Source organism: Panthera onca, chromosome E2 (genome assembly GCF_046562875.1).
Source record: "Panthera onca isolate mPanOnc1 chromosome E2, mPanOnc1 haplotype 2, whole genome shotgun sequence".
NCBI lineage: Eukaryota > Metazoa > Chordata > Mammalia > Carnivora > Felidae > Panthera > Panthera onca.
Genome location: NC_138353.1, coordinates 1,464,402 through 1,487,374, shown reverse-complemented (window position 1 = coordinate 1,487,374; position 22,973 = coordinate 1,464,402). Strand labels below are relative to the sequence as shown.

Here is a 22,973-nt window from a genome sequence, read left to right as displayed (position 1 = left end):
CGCCCCCATCGTCACTCTAACTACCTCAGTGCCTCCTGACACCCCTCCTCCAACTTCCCCATCACAGTCCTGTCTGAAAGCTTTCTTATTGAAACTATTAAAGGCTATAAAAGGAACTCCAAAGAGTCAGTGTACACGTCCCTTGCAAGCAACAAGATAACTGAGAGTTACGAGGGGACGCCGAGGAACTTTACGGCATGCTGTGTCCCTTCCTATGTGCAGCCTTTTGGGAATGTGCTGTGATTCACGGAGTCTGAAACAACAGGCCCCTGGACATTTCTGAGTCTCCCTACGCTGCACTCCGAAGACAGCTGGGTATCGCCCTTTAAGCAGCAGCAAGCCCCACCCCCTGAAGAACACGGCACTCCAGTTCCCAGAGCTCCTCATACTCTTTCAGGGCCTTTAATCTGTCAGGAACGACCTACGTCCTGAATCCGCGCAATAACGGCGTTGAAACTACATTACCCGGAAGCCCGTGCGGCGTAGCCAAGGGCCGTTTTCGAGAGTGCGCGCCTCGTGGGGGCGGGACTTCCGGCGGCGCCTTCGTGGTGTCTGAGTTCTCTGTCGTTCCAGGGACTGTTCCGTGGCTTAGTGCGTCCGGAATCCTCAGTCCCGACCGACGTGAATGGAAAGCGCGAAAAGAGGGCCTGTTCCCGCCGCAGTGGCGGCTGCGAGGCGCCCTCGCCCCCGCCCCCGCCCGGTCGCCCGCCGCGTCCCGCCCCGCTCTTCCCACTGGTCGGAGGCGGAGGCCGCGCCGGTGAAGCCGGCGCAGGTGGGTGCTGCGACCCCCGGGCCCTCGGCCGCCCGCCCCGCCCCTCCTCTCCCCGCCCGCTCGGCTCCCCGCGGTCAGGCCCCCGGGGCGGGAGCAGAGGGCGTCCTGGTTCGGGGTCCCGGTCCCGCCCCTGCGGTGGGGCGTAGGAGGGCCCGCAGGGGCTCCTGAGTCGGGGCCGGGGGCCCAGGGGTCGGGGCGGAGTGTCGCCTGCAGGGGCGGCGTGCGCGGCTGGGATCTTCCGGGGTCGGGGGTCCAGGGCGGGGGTGGGAGGTGCGCGCCCAGAGATAGGTTAGGCTAGGGGAGAGCAGGACGGGGAGGCTGCTGAGGAACCACCCCGGGCAGTCATGGTGGAGGTTGGGCCAGGGCGGTGGCCGTGGAGGGAGATGCGAGGAGATTCTGCAGAGTCGGGCAACAGAGCCGACGGGGTTTCCTGCTGCGTCGCCTGTAGCTGTGAGCACAAGTGGGGAGTGAAGGACCAGGTCAGGGCTTCCTTGCCTGAACATCTGAGAGAACGGAGGTGGGGAAGCGAGCCCAGCGGGCAGGTTTCGGGGAGATCATGAGTTCGGTTTGGACATGTTGATGCTGAGATATCTGAGGGTGGAGACGTGACGTGGGTCCGTAGAAGTGAGGGTCTGGAGGACGGGGAAGGGAGCTGGGCTGGAGCTGTCCAAGGTGTGGAGGGTGTGCACTGCTCCAGAGCCTGGCCTGAGGACCCGACCAAGGAGGGGGTCTTAAGGTCGTTATTACTGGTGGGCTCTGCAGTGAGCGTCAGGAGGACTGAGGCGTGGAGTGCCCCGGGGGATTCAGCATCCCTGATGCTCCCTCCCTAAAGGAGCGTACCTGATGTAGAAGGTATTCTGACCTGGGTCTAGAAAAGAATGCCTGGATGTGGTAAGTTTGTTGGCCTGGGTGGAGACGGAGGTAGAGACTCTCAGTCCTGCAGGTCAGGTGATCCTGGGAGACAGTCCCTGTGGGACAAAGAAATAGCCAGATTTGTGGAGCAGTTGGGTCCCAGATGAGGACACTGCTCTCTCACCACCTCCACCCTTGGGGGCAAGAGGAAGACAGGAGTGCTCCAGTCAAGGGGTCCTGCCAGTGCCCTGCAGGGGGCCACGCAGCAGGTAGGCTTGTTTGCTGAAAGGAAGAGTAGCTGAGCTGCCCGCCCAGACTCTCCCTACAACTCATTAAATTCGGAACGTATGAAACATTTATTGAGACATCAGCTAACCAACATTTATGTAAATATGTACACATGGAAACTAGAAATGAATGCATTCGATAAATGAAGAGCAACACTTTATGAAAATTGCAAAGTTAATTTATCTGTGGTATTTGCTAACAACAGAACGTTGTATAACATATCTTTTGAAAATCGTAAGCAGAAATAACACTAATCCAAATTTTATGAACCCTGTGCTTTATTTGCAATGGAAACATACAGGCTTGTTAACTCTGTGGGTAGTTAGTGTGCATCAGTTCTGTTTAATACTGTTATCAGCTCTGTGAGGTGGGGGCCAGGAATTGAGGCTCGGGACGTTCATTCCTCCTACAGAACCACATCGCTGGTAAGAGCAGCACTGATGTCAGAGGGGCTGAGAGCTTAGGTTATCAGGCTGGGAGCACTTTGCTCCAGGGCAGGGCAGGGGTAGCGGGGGTCCAGTTCAGTCTGTTGGTTGCCTACCATGGTTGCCCCTTTCTCATGGCCTCCCTCTTCCCACAGGTTCCCGTGGCATTTGCAGAAATGCTTATGGATCCTGTACAGGTGCATGGAGGATGTGACAGTTGGAGGACACCCCAGTTGTCCCCCTGATGGTTTTGCCACTCCCGTATAAAGAATGATGGTGTCCTGAGATTGCTCACCTGTTCTCCCTCCCTTGGGTCTAAAGTCCCTGTGGTCTCATCAAAGGCCAGGGTCTTGAACTCATCCCTGGATTCTATGGAGCATTGCCCATTTGTGACAACCAATGGGGTAAGATGTGGAAGGGTGTCCTGGGCACAGGATCCAGAATGTTCAAGTGATGGGGGTGAGAGTGAGTTGGAATGATCAGGGAACTGCGAGGCTCTTACCTACAGTGGGAATATGGGGCAGCAGGGGGCACACAGTTACCAGGTCCACAGTTACAGCCTGAAGTGGTGAGCCTTTAATCTGAAGGAAGTAGGAGAAGGTTCTGAGCTGAGGAGCCAGGTGACCTGATCTTCACAGGCTGTGTGCAGCTGCAGTGTGCGGGAGAGCCTCGACGAAGGTGGGGATAGTGGGGGGCCTCCTGGGACTGCGCAGGTGACCTCTGCTGATGGCTGCACAGGGCTGGTGGCTGTGGAGGTGGAGGACCAGCTCCCTTCTGGATGTGTTCCAGACGGAGTAGCCCACGTTCAGTGATGTGGCAAGCAAGGGTGTGGGGGGATGAGACGGAAGGGGGCGTCAGGGGCAGCCCCAAGGATTTTGGCTTTCTCTGAAAGAATGGTTGTCCTGTCGGTTGAGACGGGGAAGTCAGTAGTCGGTTGGAATAGGAAGTCAGGTTTTGCCACTGATGTCACATGGTCCAGAGACTCCCGACTAGAGGCACCCACTTAGCAGTCGGACGCACAGGTCTGGAGTTCAGGGGAGGCTTCCAGGTTGCAGGCAGCCAGAGACAGTGGCCGGCATGTGCACTGCGGTATAGCCGGGCATTAGTTTCCAGAGGGGCCATCGTTAGGTTGTGGAGGCAGGAAGGGGAAGAAGGAGATTCGAATCTCTTCTGGGAGCCTGGTTGGTGGTGGTGGACGTCACAAAGGCAGATGAAAAAGCAGAGTAGCTGTGGAGGGCGTGCCCGTGTGGGATACAGGTGAGGAGTCTGAAGGCTTCCGAGGGGCCGGGGGTGTGCAGTAGGTGTTGAAGCATCTCCATGAAGGAGGTCAGGTGTTAGTAAGCTCAGGCCAGGGCACATGATCTTTCCATGGAGTCCTCAGTGTTTGGTGGTGACTTTGGGTCAGGCCTGTGTTGCTTCGTTGAGGCTGATAGACCTGGTAGGTTAGCTGAGGTTAAAACAAAGCAGCCAGGAGCATTGCTGGGCCTTGGGTGCGGAGTTCAGTGTCGCTGGACTTCACGTGCGGGTCAGGTAAAGGCAGGCTGTGACTGCTTGTAGGACAGCAGGATAGTGATGATGCAGCAGAGGGCTGGGAGTCTGTGAGGTGCTCACGTTAGGTTTGGGAGGGGGAGTATGACACGGGTGGCACGTGGGGAGAACCACAAAAGGACCCTGGCACCGGGGAACTTGGGTTTCTGGGGCAAGACAGGGCAAAATAGGATGCTGATTCCACTTGCACGCTCCTGCCTGGCTTCTATGTGCAACAGCGGTGTGTTGGGAAGGCACAGCAATTACCCGCAGAGTGGGCTGCGGTCTCGGTAACCAAGTTGCAGAAGTGGAGGGACCAGATATGGAGAGAGGTTCAGACCAAGAATGATGGGCAGGTGAGGAGGAGGAGGGGCGCTTATGTGGGAGAGGTAAGTTCAAGTTGTGTTGGCCGGGACGTAGGATCTGGGGGACCTCAGCATAATTTACTGCTGAAAGAGACAGAGAGGCCCCCACTGCGGGCCCAGAGCCTGGGCGGGGCTTTCCTGCACCCTCCTCGCTTGTGTTACCCAGTTCTGGACACAGCAATCAGTGGCAGTGAGGAGAAGGGAGGCGCCAGTGCCACCAGACCCTGTATCTCCTCCACACTGGGAAGTCGGGGTGGAGGGCAAGGGCAAGGAGGGGATGGAAGGAGGTGGCGGTATGAACACTATGGAAAGAGAAGCTGCACATCGATTGAAGCCTCCCTGTTTTGGCAGGGGTTTGTGGTTTTTACAGACGTGGCCGTGCGCTTCTCCCAGGAGGAGTGGGGGCTCCTCGATGAGGCTCAGAGACGCCTGTACCACAGTGTGATGCTGGAGACCTTTGCACTTTTGTCATCACTAGGTAAGGCCCTCGCACCCACTCCAGCGTCCAGGGCTTAGCTCTGGCTTTCGCCTTCCCTGGGGGTCAGGAGCTCTGGCTTTCCCACAACCACAGGTTTAAGGGGGCCAGGTCCGGGCTGCGCGCACCTCTGCTCCAAGCTTGTCTGAGAAATCCCAGTGGCCTTGCTTGTCCCTGGTCAGGTTATTCTGTTCAGAAGCGCGGAGCCTCTGTGCTCAAGGCCTTCCCCTCCTTGCCAGCGTTTCTTAGGGGCACCCCTGTGTTGGAACTTCCAGCCACCAGCGTGCTCTCTACTCATAGAGACCACTGGTTCTATGAGACCCTCCTCTGAGGTTCTTTTGGTTTTAGAATGTGGGATGTCATGTGTTGGATCACCGACTCTGGGGGCCGTGCAGTCTACTCTGTCTTCCTGTGTTTCATCTAGGGTGGCCCGTTCCAGGTCCCATGTAAGTGCTCATCTTGAAGAGGTGGAGGGGCCTGGGTGCCTGACAGCATGGACCTTACTCCATCACCAGCTACAGGAAATGGCCCTGGGGCTGCAGAGTTGGGAATGGGTGTGTTGTCACAGCTGGCTTTACCACCGTGTGATGCCAGGGAGCGTGGTCATACCTTAGTTCTACCTGTTCTTTCCTGTCATCATTTCTAACCTTGCACTTCCCAGCTCCCCCACTTTTGTGGCTTCCTTCCATTATCCTTTCACTTCTCCCTTTGCAGTACACTTGACATATGACCTACCCTTGAGGTATTGTGATGGCTGCACCTATCTTTAAATAGTCTCTAAACACCAGCTGCTGTGTTGCAAGCACAAATTTCTAGGTGTGAACTCAGTCTTCTACCCAGTGCTCACCAGTCACCGGCAGCCGTGGCCTTGTTGAAAGTCATTTGCAGAGGAGAGAGTTGGGGAACCCCCCTGTCCTCCCTGAACTCACCCCGCCCTGTTATCCTTCCCCAGAGGCAGGGCTGTCCCGTCATGGGCGCCGGCCAGGGTGAGCTGTGCACAGAAGGCCTTCCTTTCACCGTCTCGAGTCCCCCTGGCCCGTGAGCAATCCCCTGGCCTCATCCGTGGGCATGTGCGACACACATTCCCGAGGAGGCTGCCTCGTCCCAACAAGGTCAGCATGCGCTTGACCAGCATTTCTCTGTTTACAGGTTGCTGGCATGGAGCTCAGGACGAGGAGGCCCCTTCAGGGCATAGTGTTTCTGTAGGAGCATCACAGGTCAGGACTCCAAAGCCAGGCCCGTCCGTCCAGGAGGCCCAGCCCTGTGAGACGTGTAGCTCACTCTTGAAAGACCTTTTGCGCTTGGCTGAACAGGACGGTATACACCCCGAGCAAGTCCTGTACGCCTGTGGGGGAGAGTGTTGCCAGCACCAAAAGCATCAGATTAGAGCGGAACTTTCCAGGAGTGATGAGGGGAGGTCTTCATTTGTGAAGAACTGCAGAGGTCACATGGCAGAGACGACCTTTACGTGCAGTGAAGATGGGAAGGACTTCCCAGCCAGCTCAGGCCTTCTCCAACAGCAGGTTCCTCAGCTTGTAGGACGGCCACACTGGGGCACAGCTGGTGGAGAGGACTTTCAAAATGAACAGAATTATTATAAATGTACTCAGTGTGGGAAAATCTTCAGTCATAAACATATACTTGTTGACCATGAGAAAATCCACACTGGAGAAAAGCGTCATGAGTACAGAGAGTGTGGGAAGGCCTTCCTTAGAAAGTCCCACCTCCATCAGCACCAGAAAGGCCACGATGAAGTTCAGTTTTATGAGAACCCAAAATGTGGAGGATGTCTTACACGGACACCTGGCCTTGGTGACCACCAGGGTATTCACGCCAGGCCGAGGCCTTTTGAGTGCAGCCAGTGTGGGAAGGCTTTCCTTAGACTGTCCCAACTTGTTGGTCACCAGAAAATCCACACAGGAGAGAGGCCTTATGGTTGCAGTGAATGTGGAAAATTTTTTAGGAATCGCTCTACGCTCATTAGACATCAGAGAGTTCACACTGGAGAGAGGCCATATGAGTGCCTTGAATGTGGGAAAGCCTTTACCCGCAAACATAAACTTGTTGAGCATCAGAAAATCCACAGCGGTGAAAAGCCTTATGAATGCAGAGAATGTGGGAAAGCCTTCAGCCGCAAAGACAAAGTTGTTGAACACCAGAAAATCCACACCGGAGAGCGGCCTTATAAGTGCAGTGAATGTGGGAAAGCTTTCAGCCGCAAACATAAACTTGTTGAGCACCAGAAAATCCACACTGGAATAAGGGCTTATGAGTGCAGAGAATGTGGCAAATTCTTTATGGACAGCTCCTCGCTCATTATTCATCAGAGAGTCCACACTGGAGAGAGGCCTTATGAGTGTGGCAAATGTGGGAAGTTCTTTAGGTACCGCTTCACACTCATTAGACACCAGAGAACTCACACTAGAGAAAGGCCTGATGAGTGCAGCAACGTAGGAAATCCTTTAGTTGCAACTCCAAACTCATTAGACGTCGGACAAGTCACAGCAGAGAAAGGCCTTATTAGTGCAGCTAACGTGGGAAATTTTTGTGTTACAACTTCAGTCTCATTACACAACAGAGAGTTCACACCGGTGTGAGTCCTTATGAGAACTGCGAATGTGGGGACATCTCTACCTACATCTCTGGCCTTGTTAAACATTGGCAGATTTCCAACGATGGAGAAATGCCTTATGAGTGCAATGAATGCGGGAGAATCTGTTAATTTGATTTATGTCACTATATACTAATTTGCATTTCTTTAATTTTTATGTTCTTGGAATCCTGCAGTATACTGTTATGTGACTGCTTTTCCTTACATTTTTACATAAAAGGAATCCCAAAGTATATCCTTGTGTGGCTGTTTAGAGATTTATCCCTATTGCATTCATTCCTCTTTATTGCTGAGTCATATTCCATTGGGCGTATGTGCCACAGTGTGTTTATCTATTAATGGACATGTAGGTTGCTTCCAGTGTTTCCAATTACCAAAAGAACTGTGAACATTCATATATAAGTAAATACCTGAGAGTGGAGTGTTGATCATTGATGAATGTTTAACTTTTTAAGAATTGGCCAAACTGATTTCCAATATGAGAGAGATTGCAAGCGGGGGAGGGGCAGAGAGAGAGAGGGAGAGAGAATCCCAAGCAGGCTCCAGACTGTCAGTGCAGAGCCAGACATGGGACCCAATCTCACAAAACGTGAGATCGTGACCTGAGTCAAACGAAATCAAGAATTGGACACTTAACAGACTAAGCCACCCAGGTGCCCCTATAGTTATTTCGAGTTGAAATCCTCATTAACTTCTATGACTCTACTGTTGTCCTTTTTATTTTTGAATAAAATTTATATGCATACCTTATAACTTTTAATCAATTCTAAAAAATACTTTTAAGTGGTTTATATAGTAAATTTTATAATGGATTTACTTTTTTGGTTCCTAAAATCCTTCCTCTGAGGCTATGATCCACTGGGGGAATATCTGTCCAGTCATATGCTGAGGATAAGATTGAGTTCAGGCCTTAATTTTTGCCCCTTGAGTACGGTTGAAGCTGGCAAGAATAAATCCCTCACAAACCAACACTTTTGGTAACAACACTCTCTTCTACTTCCAGGCAGAACTTTCTCTGTTCAATTAAATTTTTTTTAATGTTTATTTTTGAGAGACAGAGTATGACCAGCAGAGGGTCAGAGAGAGAAGGAAACACAGAATCTGAAGCAGGCTCCAGGCTCTGAACTGTCAGCACAAAGCCCAATGCGGGGTTCAAACTCAAGAACCATGAGATCATAACCTGAGTCGAAGTTGGACGCTTAACTGACTGAGCCGCCCAGGTGCCCCTCTCTGTTCAATTAAAACATTTTTTTAAAATTCCAGTGTAGTTAACATACAGTGTTAGTTTCAGGGGTACAATATAGCAATTCAACAACTCAGGCAGAGGTTTCTCTTAACTTTAAATATTTGGAGACTAATGAATATAAATGCAGAACTCCTCAACAAAATTCTAGCAAACCAAATTCAGCAGCACCTTAAAAGAATTATACATTATGATTAAATTGGATTTATCCCTGGGGTACAAGGATGCCTCAACTTATATAAAGCAGTAAATGTAATACTCCACATTAACAAAGGATAAAAATCATAGGCTCATCTCAATCAATGCAGAAAGAGCTTTTGACAAACTTCATCCTTTCATGATAAAAATTTGTGACAAATTAAGTAGATAAGAAATTTACCTTAATATAAAAAAAAGACATATACTAAAAACACATAGGTAACATCATACTCCATGTTGAAAAGCCAAAAGCTTTTCCTTTAAGATTACAAACAAGACACTCTCTACTTTTATTTAGCATTGTACTGCAAGTCCTAACCAGAGCAATTAGGCAAGAAAAATAATTGAAAGTCATCCAAAATGGAAAGGAAGGAATAATGTCTCTGTTTGCAGATGAACTGATCTTAAATGTAGAAAACTTGAAAGGCTGTACCAAAACAAACTGTAAAAACTAATAAATGAATTCAGTAAAGTTTAGGAATACAAAATCAACATACAAATCTGCATTTTTAACTCTAACAATAAATTATCTAGAAAAGATATTAAAACAATCCCCTTCACAATAGCAACACAAAGAATGAAATATTTCAGAATAAATTTAACAAAAGAGGTGAAAGATCTGAACGCTGAAAACTATAAAATATTGATGAAAGAAGCCACAGGCACAAATATATGGAAAGATATCCCATGTTTGTTGATTGGAAGAATCAATTTGTTAAAATGTCCATTCTACCCAGAGTAATCTACAGATTGAATGCAATCCCTATCAAAATTCCAATGACACTCTTCACAGAAATTTTTTTAAAAATCCTAAAATTTTTATGGAACCACGAAGACACTTACCTCAATTTGAGAAAGGAGAACAAAGCTACAGGCTATAAACTTCCTGCCTTCTACTACACTACAAAGTTATACTAATCAAACCAATAAAGCACTGGCATAAAAACAGACGCATAGACCAGTGAAACAGAGGAGAGAGTCCAGAAGTAAACCCACACAAATGAAGTCAACTAATTTTTGACAGGCACCAAGGATATCCAGTGGGGGAAAGGATAGTCTCTTTATTAAATGATGTTGGAAAAATTGGATATCCACATGAAAAAATTAAATTGGACCCATGTCTTACACCATATCCAGAATCAATTCAAAATGAATTAAAGACTTAAACAGAAGATCTGAAACAGTAAAGCTATAAGAAAACATAAAGAGAAAGCTCCATGACATTGGTATTAGAAATTATATATTTTATATATATATATATATATATATATCAGGAAACAAAAACATCAAAACAACATCAAAAACACAGGAAACAAAAGCAAAAATAAGTGGGACTACATTAAACTAAAAAGTATCTGCACAACAAAGGAAACAAAATGGCAACCTATGGACTGAGAGAAAATATTTGCCATACACACACACACACACACACACACACACACGCACACACGAGTTAATATCCAAAATATATAAAGAACCATAAGACTGGTGTCCTTTATTTGTGGGGGGTTGATTTTCAACAAGTGCTGTCATTTTGTGTTTTCATTGCTAAGTAGAGTAGGAGAGACACAGCTCTAAATGCCACTTCTTGTATTAAAAAAAAAAACAAACCCAAATATAGGATTTATGATCTCTTTACAAGATAAATACAGGACCCAGAACAAAGTCATTTAATACAGGACATGCACAGTATACACAGAGCAACCCTATTCCCCACATCCTATGTATCTGCTCTTGTGTCTAAAACCCAAATGGTGATTATTGAATATTTGTTAAAGCAGCACATGACAATACAGCTTCCCTATTCATTTTTATATTTCCAGAAACCGTAATTATTTCTACTACCAAGCTGTTCATGTTTTCAAATTTCAGAAAGAGCCGCATTTTGGAGATCAAACCCTGAGTGTGGTCCAGGTTTCACCACAGCTGTGGGCTCAGCTTCATTCTCTGACTTCTCCAACTTCACTGCCTCTGGCTCAATCTTCACTGAGATCCTAACATTTTTTCACCTGTCACAGATCATTGTCTCTATAACTATTTATACTAGATTTCTCTGAAAAGTAATCATCATTAACAGCTTTCAGTAACTACTATATCACAGGTGTTTTGCAGAGATCATCTCAACTCCCATTGCTGATACTGGGGCAGCAATTACATCGGAAATGATAAATCTCTTACCAACAGGGATAAAGGATCATGGATTCCTAAACCTTTACAACGGTAATAAGTTGCTCCCTTTGCCATATGGTTGGACTATTAGAATAGAACACCCTGTCCTGGTAAGAAATGTAGTATGAGTCGCTTTTCTCTCAGATAAGTTTTAGACTTTATTATTATTTTTTAATGTTTATTCTTGGGACAGAGACAGAGCATGAGCAGGGGAAGGGCAGAGAGAGAGAGAGAGAGAGAGAGAGAGAGAGAGAGAGAGAGAGAGAGAGAATCTGAAGCAGGCTCCAGGGTCGGAGCCTGCCGCGGGGCTGGAACTCAAAGAATGCGAGATCATGACCTGAACCGAAGTCAGACACAACCGGACTGAGCCACCCAGGCGCCCCTAGCTTTAGACTTTAAAAGGAGAGAAACATATTCCACATACGGAGTAATAAGTATTATACGAATAATAATGTTTCTTAGTATCTTGGAACACTATCACTGATATACAGGTAGGAAAGATGTTTTCAGTGGAAAGGAGGTACAGCGTCACCCTTTCTAACCAGTGCCTCTCCTGATATCTCTCTTCTGGCTTTCCTGTCATGACCATGTCCGGGGTCTTTTCTTATTGTCCCTGACCAAACCTACTGAAGGCCATAAACATGACTCCAAAGTTTCAGTCTACGTGTATTGACAAGAGAACTGACCAGGATGAGCGGACGCCAAGTGACACGATGGTATACGGTGTCCACTGTATGTATACCCTTTGGAAATTCGCTCCGATTCACACAATTGGAAAGAATGGGTTTGTAAACATATCTGTGACGTCCTAGACTGCATCCCAAGGACATCCGGTAGGGCTCCTTACAGCCCCATTGCCGCCGTTCCCAGTTTACAGCCCCGGAGCTCCATTTCCCGGCGCCGCTCACGTTCTGGCTCTTCATCCCCAAAGTCTGGGAGGACCTTCATTCTGAGGCAGCGCGCTCCACGGGCTCCCAAACTACACTACCCAGAAGGCGCCGCGCGGTGGCGACCAAGTGAGCCAATGAATGCGGGCGCGCTTGTGCGCGTGCGCACTGCCTGGGGCGGGACTTCCGGCGGCGTCCTCGTGGTGTTGGGTATCCGGGTGAGGAGGGTGAGTGTTAGGGTTCCGAAGGGCTCTGGGGAGGGAGGGGCTGACACTGGATGAGACGAAGGGGTTGGGCCTCCATGCGTTCTTCACGAGGGAGCGGATTTGCCCTAGGAGGAATTCTGGACTGTGTCTGTAGTAGGTGGGGTGGTTCGGAAGTTGTGTGTGTAGACACAAAAGTGTGAGCTTGTGTAGACTCTTTGCCCTGCAGGTCCCCATACCCTCCGGGTCACTTCCTGTGGAATGAAAGCTAGGTTAGCGGAGCTGGGGCCTGGGGCGGGCCCTGCCCCTTCCGGGCCGCCCTCGCCTGTCCAGGGAAGAGGAATGGTCCACTGCTACAGTCTGGGACCCCCCGTCAAGTTCATCCCTGAGAGGATTAGGGAGCAGGCAGGTGGCTTACGTGCCTGCTTAGCTCCTCCAGACAACTCATTCAGGTAAGAAGGTATGAAATAGCTATTGATTTATACACCAGGTAACCAGTGTCCCTCTGTAAGATGTCCATAGAGGGCCACTTAGAAAAGTATTTATATCCATATTTGGATGTGCAAACCGTTTATGGTTGGCTGAAATGTTCGTTTATGTGTATTTGCTTACAGTGGAAAACTATATGTAGCGTCCTCCTGAAACCTTTAAAAGTAGGAGCATTTACAGTTTCAAACCCGGGGCACCTGGGTGGCTCAATCCATTAAGCGTCTGACTCTTGATATCTACTCAGGTCAGGAGCTCCTGGTTCATGAGTTTGAGCCCTGTGTCAGGCTCTGCGCTAACAGTGAGGAGCCTGCTTGGGATTCTCTCATATTCTCTCTCTCTCTCTCTCCCTCTCTCTCCCTCTCTCTCCCTCCCTCTCCCTCTCCCTCCCTCTCCCTCCCTCCCTCCCTCCCTCTCTCTCCCTCTCTCTCCCTCTCTCTCCCTCCCTCTCCCTCCCTCTCCCTCCCTCTCCCTCCCTCCCTCCCTCCCTCCCTCTCTCCCTCTCTCTCCCTCTCTCTCCCTCTCCCTCCCTCCCTCTCTCTCTCTCTCTCTCTCTCTCTCTCAAAAAATAAATGAACATTTAAAATACATTTAAAGTTAAAAAAATTTTTTTTTAATGTTTATTTTTGAGAGAGAGAGAGAGTGTGAGCAGGGGAGGGGTAGAGAGAGAGGGAGACACAGAATCTGAAGCAGGCTCCAGGCTCTGATCTGTCAGCATGGAGCCCGACATGGGACTGGAACCCACAAACCGTGAGATCATGACCTGAGCTGAAGTCCAGTGCTTAACCGACTGAGCCACCCAGGTGTCCCTAAAAAATATTTTTAAAAACGTTTCAAACCCTGCTTCCTCATTTGTATTGGACACGCGTCCGAAACTTTATCATGTGGCCCATACAGTTCATACGTAGCATGTATTACTTATATTTGATACCAACATCAGCCCTTTTCTTATCCACGTCTTACAGATAAAGTGTTGAGATTTAAGGAGGTTCAGTTCTTCCACAGATTCACAGAGCAGGTAAGAGACAGCTTTTAGCTACCAGGAGCTGCGCTTAGACCCTCTGGCTCAGGTCAGCTTGCTCCAGGGCAGAGGCTGCAGCGTAACCCAGGCTGTAGAATCCCGTCCTGTTTACCTCTTACTCTTGGCCTCCCTCTCCTAGGGCCCCGTGGCATCGGCAGGAATGCTTCTGGCACCTGCAGAGGTATGTGAGGGGTGGCCCAGCCTTCATGGTCCCTAGTCGGCACCATGGTGTATGATTGGTGTGTCCTTTAGAAATTTGCGGTGATTCACACATTTTGAAAGAATGGGTTTGTAAACATTTCTTTAATTTTTTTTAATGTTTATTTATTTTGAAGAGAGACACACACACACACAGAGCATGAGCAGGGGTGGGGCAAAGAGAGAGGGAGACACAGAATCTGAAGCAGGCCCCAGGCTCTGAGCTGTCGGCACAGGGGCTCGAACTCACCACAAGATCATGACCTGAGCTGAAGTCGGACACTTAACGGAGTCCCCCAGGCGCCCCTGTGAACATTTCTGTGACATCCTGGACTGCTCCTCAAGGAAGTCTGGTAGGGCTCCTTTTGGACCATCACAGCCCCTCCCAGTTTGGAGCCCGGGAACCCCACTTCCCAGCGCCACTCCGTTCTCCTGAGACTCTGTCTGCCCCTACTGTTCTGCTTCCCTGGGTCTGGAAAGCCTGTGGTTTCACCAGACTCAGGGTCTAGACTTGGTGATGGAGTATATGAATCACTTCCTGTCTGAGAACAGACGGGGTAGGACTCAGAGGGGTGTCCTGGCACGGAATCCGGAATGTTCAAACGATCGGGGTGAAGGTCTCCGCGCAGCTGGGAATAGCTCCGCGTATTCTCTCTGAGCGGAGAGAATGGACAGCGTCTGCGGCGCAGAAGGATGGGAGGCCGAGGGTCTGTGAGGTCCTCATGTAGACCTTGGAGGGTGAGGGTGAAGCAAGGCGCAGGGCCAGGTGCTTTCTGGTCCTAGGAGACTGGTGATGTGGGGAAGAGAACTGCCGAGTGCGTTTGTCATGCACTGTCTGGATGTCACGTGCCGAGCGGCCTCTTAACCATAGCGCGGAAATGCATGGAGCGCGAGCCAGAGCGGGTGGGAATAGGTACATCAGCGGAGGGACGGGAGACGTGCGGGAGGTACAGTCCGTACGGTGACGAGCAGCCTAGGAGGAGTGTGAGTGGTTGGCTCTAGGTCCCGTGCTGGTCATTTATGGCAGACAGGTGACTCGGGCTTTGGCTGTCTGCGAGGCCAGATCTGCGAGACCCCCAAGGGGTGGGGGTCCCCCGTGCTTGGCCCAGAGCTTAGCAGTTGCTTTCCTGTTCCCTTTCCACCTGTTTACTTTGTGCCGGACACAGCGGGAGGGAGGGAGGGAGCGGGCCCAGTGCCGGCCGGCCTGGCACCTCTTCCGCTTCGGGACGGTGGGGGGAGGGTGCGGAGCGGGGAGGACCGAAGACCCTAGACGCAGAGGTTGCATGGACTGAACTGGTGCGGTTGCCGCCGAGGGCTGTGTGGTCTCTGCCGGATGTTTCTCCCAGGGGGAGCGGGGCCTCCTCGATGAGACTCTGATGCCTGTACTGCCGTGTGATGCTGGAGAGCTCTGCACTTCGCGCGCGACTAGGTAAGGCCCTCAGATGTGCTCCTGAGCTGGGCGTTGCTCTGTCCCCCTCTCCCTCCAGGGCTCGTCGCGGCTTATCTTGTCAAGGCTGTGGGTACTGTTTCCTTTCCTGGCACGTTTGTTGTGGGTGCAGGGCTGGGCTGTGAGCCCTGTACCACCTTTCCCCACGTGCCCCGTTCTCCGCTGCCCTGAAGCCTCAAAAAGTATGGCTTAGGAGTCAGAAATCATAAAGTCTGTCAGGGACACTGCCGTGGCCTCTCCTGTCCCTTGTCTCGTTACTCTCTCGAGATGAGTGCAACTTCTGTGCCCGAGGTCATCCCCTCTCTTTATGATGCTGGGGGCCTCCACGTGCCAGGAATCTCAGCCACACATACGGTCATTACTTGTGCAGACCCCTGGCTTGATTCTGCAGGACCCTCTTCTGAAGCTCTTGTAATTCTGGAACGTAGGAAGGCACGGGTTGGGTTGTTGTGGGCATGCACCGTCTTTCCCCGAGCTCTGATCTCTGCCGGATCGCACGTAGCTGGTCACCTTCAGTAAGAGGGATGGCCCTGTGTGCCTGAGGGCTGGATGGGACACGCTCAGCCGGACGTGGGCCTAGTGCATCAGAGCTGTGAGGGTATATGTTGAAGCTGGATTCAAATCACATTGGGAAACTGTCTGGTGTCCCCCACTTTTGATCCAGGGTCAGTGTCCACACCTCATGTACACCCTTTCTTCCGCATTGTTATTTCTACTCTGACTTCCAGCTCTTGGTGTCCCCCATGTGCTCCTTTCTGTGTCCTCCACCTGTGACGCATTCCCTTCTGTTGCCTCCTTGGAGGGCTCTCCAACACTTCAACTATGCTTAAGATGGCCTGCAAGTCTGCACATACCCTTAAATGGTCCTTGAACGTTTCTGGGTGTGGACACAGTCTTCTACCCGGGGCTCACCAGTCACCGGCAGCCATGGCCTTGTTGAAAGTCATTTGCAGAGGAAGAGTTAGGGAGTCCACCTCTCCTCCCTGCACTCACCTCTCCCTGGTGTCCTTGCCCAGAGTCAGGGCTGTCCCGCCATGGGCGCTGGCCAGGGTGAGCTCTGCACAGAAGGCCTCACCGTCTCGAGTCCCCCTGGCCCGTGAGCAGTCCCCTGGCCTCATCCGTGGGTGTGTCCGACACACATTCCCGAGGAGGCTGCCTCGTCCCAACACAACAAGGTCAGCGTGCGCTTGACCAGCATTTCTCTGTTTACAGGTTGCTGGCATGGAGCTCAGGACGAGGAGGCCCCTTCAGGGCACAGTGTTTCTGTAGGAGCATCACAGGTCAGGACTCCAAAGCCAGGCCCGTCCGTCCGGGAGGCCCAGCCCTGTGAGACGTGTAGCTCACTCTTGAAAGACCTTTTGCGCTTGGCTGAACAGGACGGTATACACCCCGAGCAAGGCCTGTACACCTGTGGGGGAGAGTGTTGCCAGCACCAAAAGCATCAGATTAGAGCGGAACTTTCCAGGAGTGATGAGGGGAGGCCTTCATTTGTGAAGAACTGTAGAGGTTACATGACAGAATCTGTATCTGCATTGAAAATGTGAAGGGATTTATAGGCAGCCCAGGTGGGCTCCAAGAGCAGGCCCTTCATAGTGAGTGGGAACAACACAGGGACTCGGTGGGTGCAGAGAACTTTAGAAGTGAATAAAACTGGGGCACCGGGCTGGCTCAGTAAGGCATGCGACTCTGTTTTTTTTTTAAGTTTATTTTGAGAGAGAGCGTGTGCTCACGAGCATGTGTGCGATTGAGCCTGGGAAGGGCAGAGAGAGGGAGGGAGGGAGGGAGGGAGGGAGAATCCCAAGGAGGCTCCACACTGTTAGCACAGGGCCTGACACGGGGCTTGATCCCATGAACCATGAGGGAAATCAATAGTCAAATACCGACTGAGCCACCCAGGCGCCCCAGAGCATGTAACTCTTTTTTTTTTTTTTTTTTTTTTAAGTTTATGTATTTATTTTGAGAGAGAGAGAGAGAGAGCATGGGAGGGGCGGAGAGAGAGGGAGAGAGAGAAAACCCAAAGCAGGCTCTGAACTGTCAGTGCAGAGCCTGAAGTGGGGCTTGAACCCACGAACCATGAGATCATGAGCTGAAATCAAGACTTGGACAGTTAAGTGACTGAGCCACCCAGGTGCCCTGAGCACACAAGTATAAAAAAAAAAAAATTTTTTTTTAATGTTTATTTATTCTTTTTTTTTTTTTTTAATTTTTTTAACGTTTATTTTTGAGACAGAGAGAGACAGAGCATGAACGGGGGAGGGTCAGAGAGAGGGAGACACAGAGTCTGAAACAGGCTCCAGGCTCTGACCATGAGCACAGAGCCCGACGCGGGGCTCGAACTCACGGACCGCGAGATCGTGACCTGAGCCGAAGTTGGATGCCTAACCGACTGAGCCACCCAGGCGCCCCAATGTTTATTTATTCTTGAGAGAGAGAGAGGGAGACGCAGAATCCGAAGCAGGCTCCAGGCTCCGAGCTGTCAGCACAGAGCCCAACGCTGGGCTTGAACCCATGAACCATGAGATCGTGACCTGAGCTGAAATCAGACACTTAACTGATTGAACCACCCAGGCGCCCCCCCAAGCGTGCAGCTCTTGATCTCAGGGTTGGGACTTCAATCCCCACCTTAGGCATGGAGCTTATTTAAAAAAAAAAAAAAAAAAAAAAAAAGTGGACAAAATTCTTAGAAATGTGAATGTGGGAAAAGCTTCAGCTACAAATGTATATTTGTTGATTGTGAGAAAACCCACACTGGGGAATGGCTGTATGAGTGCAGTGACTATAGGAACGCCTTCTTCCTCAAACATAAACTTGTTTGAGGAAATCAAACTGGATAAAGGCCTTAGGTGGAAAATTCCATGGGTGCATGCCAATCTCATTAAATAGGAGAGTTTCCCTGGAAAAAGGCCTTCTGAGTGCCCCAAATGTGGGAATGCTTTTAAGTATAGCTCTAACCTCAGTGTGCGTGAGTTCACACCAGGGAATGGCCTTAGGCGTGTTGGAGATTCCTTGGGTGTTCACATTCACTAGACCCTGGGGAATTCACACTGAACAAAGAAAGTCCTTTGGAGTTTAGCCATCCTGGGAAGTTCTTGAGATGCAGCTCCACGCTCCTGGGCATTGAAGAGTCCACACTGGAAAAGGACTTACCGCAGTGATTGACTGTTACGTATACTATTATGAGCGTGAGTGTACCAAGGTCCCTTTGAGAACGTTTGAGACCCTTCCGTTCTTTATAGGTAAATACTCAGAAGTGAAAGTGCTGGTTCGGTGTAAATATTTTGCAGAACTGTTTACATATTTCTGTACCCATTTCATATGCCCACCAAGAGTGCGCAGGATTCCAGTTTCTCCGAGTCCTCGGATTTATTACTTTTATTATTGTTATTAGTAGTATTATTATGACTTTGATATCCACTATGGTAACTCTGTTTTTAGTTTTTCTGAGGAACATCCATCATGTGCTCCATAGCTGGACCACTTTGCGGTCCCACCGACAGTGTACAAGGGTTCCGCTTTCCCACGTCATTGGCAAGACTGTGTTTTGCTGTGTTACTAATAGTTGTCCTGTCACATGTGAGGCGATAGCTCATTGCGGTTTTGATTTGCATTTACTCGATGATCAGTGGTGATGAGCATTTTCTCATATACCTGTTGACCATTTGTATGTCTTTGGAGAAATGTGTGTTCAAGTCCTTTGCCCACTGAAAAAATCCAGTTATTAGGGGCGCCTGGGTGGCTCAGTCAGTTAAGCCTCTGACTTAGGCTCAGGTCATGATCTTCTTCATGGGTTCGAGCCCTGCGTGGAGCTCTGTGCTGACAGTTCAGAGCCTGGATCCTGCTTCAGATTCTGTGTCTCCTTCTCTCTCTGCCCCTCCCCTGCTTGCACTCTGTCTGTCTCTCTCAAAAATAAATGAATATTTAAAAAAATTTTTTTTTAATCCAGTTGTTAGCTTTTTATCATTGAGTTGTAGGAGTTTTACAGATTTTGGAGACTAACCCTGCAGCAGATGGATATATAGGTTGCAAATATTTGTTCCCATCCTGGGTTGTCTGTTCCCTCTGTAACCACTGATCTTTTTTATTATCCACAGTTTTGCCTTTTCTGGAATGTCCTACAGTTGGAATCATCTGCTCCACGTAGCCTTTCCAGTTGGCTTCTTTCATTTAGTATTATGCATTTAAGTTTCCTCTGTGTATTTTCAAATGGATAGCATATTTTCTTTAATCACTGAATAATCTTGCTTGTATGAATGTACCAAAATTTGTTTATTCATTTTCCTTTGTAAAGACATCTTGATTACAGGTTTGGGCATTTATGCATAAACATGCTGTACATCCAAGTGGCGGTATTGTGTGAACGTAACTTCTCAGCTCGTTTGTGTATATGCCAAGAAGCATGATTCTCGCATTCCATGGTCACAGTATATTAGGTTTATGAGAAACTGCCAAGCTGCACTCCGGAAGTGCTGTGCTATTACTATTTTCCACAAGCAAGAATAAGAGTTTTTGTTTCCAGGCATTGACGATGTCATTATTTTCGATTTTAGCCATTGAAGTAGATACATAATGGAACGTAACTTTTAAAATTTTGTTGTTTTTTATCTCATTTTTCTTTTTTTTTAATGTTTTTATTTTATTTTAAGATAGAGAGAGACAGAGCATAAGTGGGGATGAGGCAGAGAGAGAGGGATACACAGACTCAGAAGCAGGTGCCAGGCTCTGAACTGTCAGCACAGAGCCCGATGCGGGGCTCATACTCATGAACTGTGAGATCACGACCCGAGCCGAAGTCGGACGCTTAACTGACTGAGCCACCCAGGCGCCCCATCTCATTTTTCTAATGACAAATGTGGAGCATTTTTTCATATTCCCCTAACTTTGTCTTTTATGGAGAAGACTTTTTTTTTTTTTGAGAGGGAGGGAGAGAGAGGGAGCGCACTAGCAGGGTAGGGTAGAGGGAGAGAGAATCTTAAACCGGCTCCACACACAGTATGGAGCCTGAAGCCAGGCTCCATTGAGGTCCATCTGATGACCCTGGGATCTCCACCTCAGCCGAAATCAAGAGTTGGATGTTCAACCAGCTGAGCCACCCAGGCGCCCCATGAAGACATTTTTTTTAATCAACTGCAGCTTATCGCATTTTTCTTAATAAATTGTGATTTTGGTGTCGTATCTCAAAATTTACCACCAAGCATAAGGTCACGTGTTTTCTCCTATGGTATCTTCTAGGGGTCATAAAGTTTTGTATTTTAAACTTAGATCTATAACCCATTTTGAGTGAAATTTTGTGAAAAGTGAAAGTTCTATATATGGATTCATTGTTTTTACTTGTGGCTTTTCACTTCTAGCACCACACTTTGAAAAGATTATCCTTTCTCCATGGAGTTGTCCTTGCTTCTTTGTCAGAGATAGGTGGATGGTATTTGTGTTGACCTATTTCTGGGCTCTGAGTTTCAATTTTTGCATCTGTTGAGATGATCATGTATGTGGTGGTTTTTTTTTTTTTTTTGGTTTTTTTTTTGTCTCTTATTCTCTTCATATGGTGTATTCCATTGATTAATTTTAATTTTCAGATGTTAAATCAACCCATCTTGCATTCCCCAGACAAATCCCACTTGCTCATGATGTATTATTCTCAAGATATGCAGCAAAATCAGATTTTCTGATAATTTTCATACATTTTTTAATGTTTATTTATTTTGAGAGAGAAAGAGAATGTATGAGCAGGGAAGGATTAGAGAGAGAGGGAGAGAATCCCAAGCAGTCTCCAAGCCCAGCATGGAGCCTAGTGCAGGGCCTAATCTCATGACTGTGAGAGCATGACCTGAGCCGAAATCAAGAGTCAGATGCTTAACCTACTGAGCCACCCAGATGCCCTTTTCTGATAATTTTCATGTATCTGATATCTTTATAGATAAGGGTTAATTGGTCTGTGGTTTTCTTGTGTTGTCTCTATCTCACTTTGAGATCAAAAGAATCTTAACCTCATAGAATGTGTTGGGAAATGTTTCTTCTTTATTTTCTGGAAGAATTTGTGAAGACTAGTGGCATTTCTTGTTTTAAATGGTAGAATTCCCTACTGAAGGCATCTGGGCTTGGGATTTCCTTGTGGGAAGATTTTCAGTTACTATTACTTTGTGTAGTTCTCTTTAGGTTTTCCTCTTATGTCATATTTAATCATCTTTTAAGGAATTTGTACATTTCCTGTAAATTGTTTAAATTTGATGGGTAAAGTTGCCCATGATAGTTCCTTATGATGCTCTTAATTTCTGCAGGGTCAGTAATCATATTTCCCCTTCATACCTGGTTTTCTTAGTTGCTCTTATGTTCTTGACCTACCTAAAGTTATCAATTTCAATAATTTTTTGAAAGAACCAGCTTTTTATTTTCATCAATTTTTATAGTGTTTTTTTCTTTTTTTTTAAGTGTTTATTTTTGAGAGAGAGAGAGACAGAGTGGGAGTAGGAGACGGGTAGAGAGAGAGGGAGACACAGAATCTGAAGCAGGCTCCAGGCTCTGAGCCGTCAGCACAGAGCCCAACCCGGGGCTCCAACTCACAAACCGTGAGATCATGACCTGAGCCGAAGTCGGACGCTTAACTGACTGAGCCACCCAGGTGCCCCTCTAGTGTTTTTCTTTTTTCTATCCCAATGAGTTTTGTTCTAATCTTTATAAATAGTATCTGTGTGTTTACCATCTCCTGCTTTTGGGAGAAAGAGGCACACAGAAGAGGGGGAATGCTCTGTAATGGAAAAAAGGTAAGGTTTCAGGAGTGCCCTGGTTGTAGGATGCTGGTGTGAGGGTGCAGTGGCAGGGTGGGGGTGGGGTAAGTAGAAGTGGGGATCCTGTGTGATTTATTAAGTATACATATTTGACTTTCTCCGGTTGCTCTTAAGTGGGAAGTTTGAGCAAAAATTACAGAAGGTGCTAGTAACTAATCAAGTTCCTAACTACTGACTTTTTTAGTAACGTATTGTAAAAACCTGAATACAGGATATTTAGGGTGTCCTGACAAAATCAGTATAGGAATCAAGACCAAATCATTAAACACAGGACATGTCTTTGAATCGCGCCAGGGTCTTTATAAAGGTGACTGAGTGCAACATGGAGAGGTCGATGCCATTGGAAGGCAAGTTGTGCTACTCAACAGTCTCCTGTGTTGTGACTGGTAGATTAACATTTATTAAGTACCGCACAGGGTGCTGAATGGTGGGGTCATTACAAGGGCCTTTGGGAAGTCCTGTCAGGAACTTACATTTGCTTGTGACTCTTCAGGCTGTAATCTAGGACATGTACTTCCATGAGGAAGTGGATGTCAGTGTAAAGTCCCCTGCAGGCCGCTTGGCCAAACAAAATGGATGCTGAGACAGTGACACCAGGAAGTAGCTTAGCTACACTCTACATACCCAGAAATAAGAGGCCTGGCACACCTCGGAGGTGCGCACAAAACCATGTCACCTGCAGGAAGGACAGGGCGGGAGGGGGCACTGAGATTATGCCTTTATGACCGATGTGTCAGGGAGTCCCCAGGTGGGGACATGCTTTGTGGGGCAGGAAGCAGAAACACACATTAGGGCTGGTTCTTGAGCTGTTTGCAGTAAGAGCTCTGCAAGCCTGTAAAACTGACTAGGAAGACAGGAGTACACACCTTTGTTAGTTTGGCCTTCAGATGAACGCTAAAGAGACAAATGGAGAAAACACAGAACAGTCGGGATACAGAGAGCGGCTGGCAGCTCTCTCCCCGATGTGTACTGTGCATCTCAGATACGTAAATACACCCCCCACAGCACAGTTTCCCTGTTCATT

At 48.5% G+C, this 22,973-nt stretch overlaps 1 protein-coding gene across 2 annotated transcripts; it reads left to right on the top strand.

The window, feature by feature from the left end:
* The first annotated feature begins 506 nt into the window (after positions 1 to 506).
* Positions 507 to 7,548, top strand: LOC132691123 (uncharacterized). Of its 2 annotated transcripts, XM_060652488.3 has the most exons (4): positions 507 to 772; positions 2,493 to 2,741; positions 4,581 to 4,707; positions 5,854 to 7,548. In XM_060652488.3, exons 2-4 carry the CDS (start codon positions 2,709 to 2,711, stop codon positions 7,299 to 7,301), a joined length of 1,608 nt encoding a protein of 535 aa, XP_060508471.3. In that variant the 5' UTR covers positions 507 to 772; positions 2,493 to 2,708; the 3' UTR covers positions 7,302 to 7,548. The 2 variants fall into 2 exon arrangements, with proteins under 2 accessions (XP_060508471.3, XP_060508472.3); XM_060652489.3 differs by lacking the exons at positions 507 to 772; positions 2,493 to 2,741 and adding an exon at positions 5,129 to 5,258 and having other exon boundaries at positions 4,562 to 4,707.
* Positions 7,549 to 22,973: the final 15,425 nt, after the last annotated feature.

Excerpts from the sequence above, each read along its gene's own strand:
- LOC132691123 (XM_060652488.3), top strand. The coding sequence starts at position 2,709 with ATGGAGCATTGCCCATTTGTGACAACCAATGGG. Across the intron at positions 2,742-4,580 it reads CATTTGTGACAACCAATGGG|GGGTTTGTGGTTTTTACAGA; the intron begins GTAAGATGTGGA and ends CTGTTTTGGCAG. Across the intron at positions 4,708-5,853 it reads TGCACTTTTGTCATCACTAG|GTTGCTGGCATGGAGCTCAG; the intron begins GTAAGGCCCTCG and ends CTCTGTTTACAG.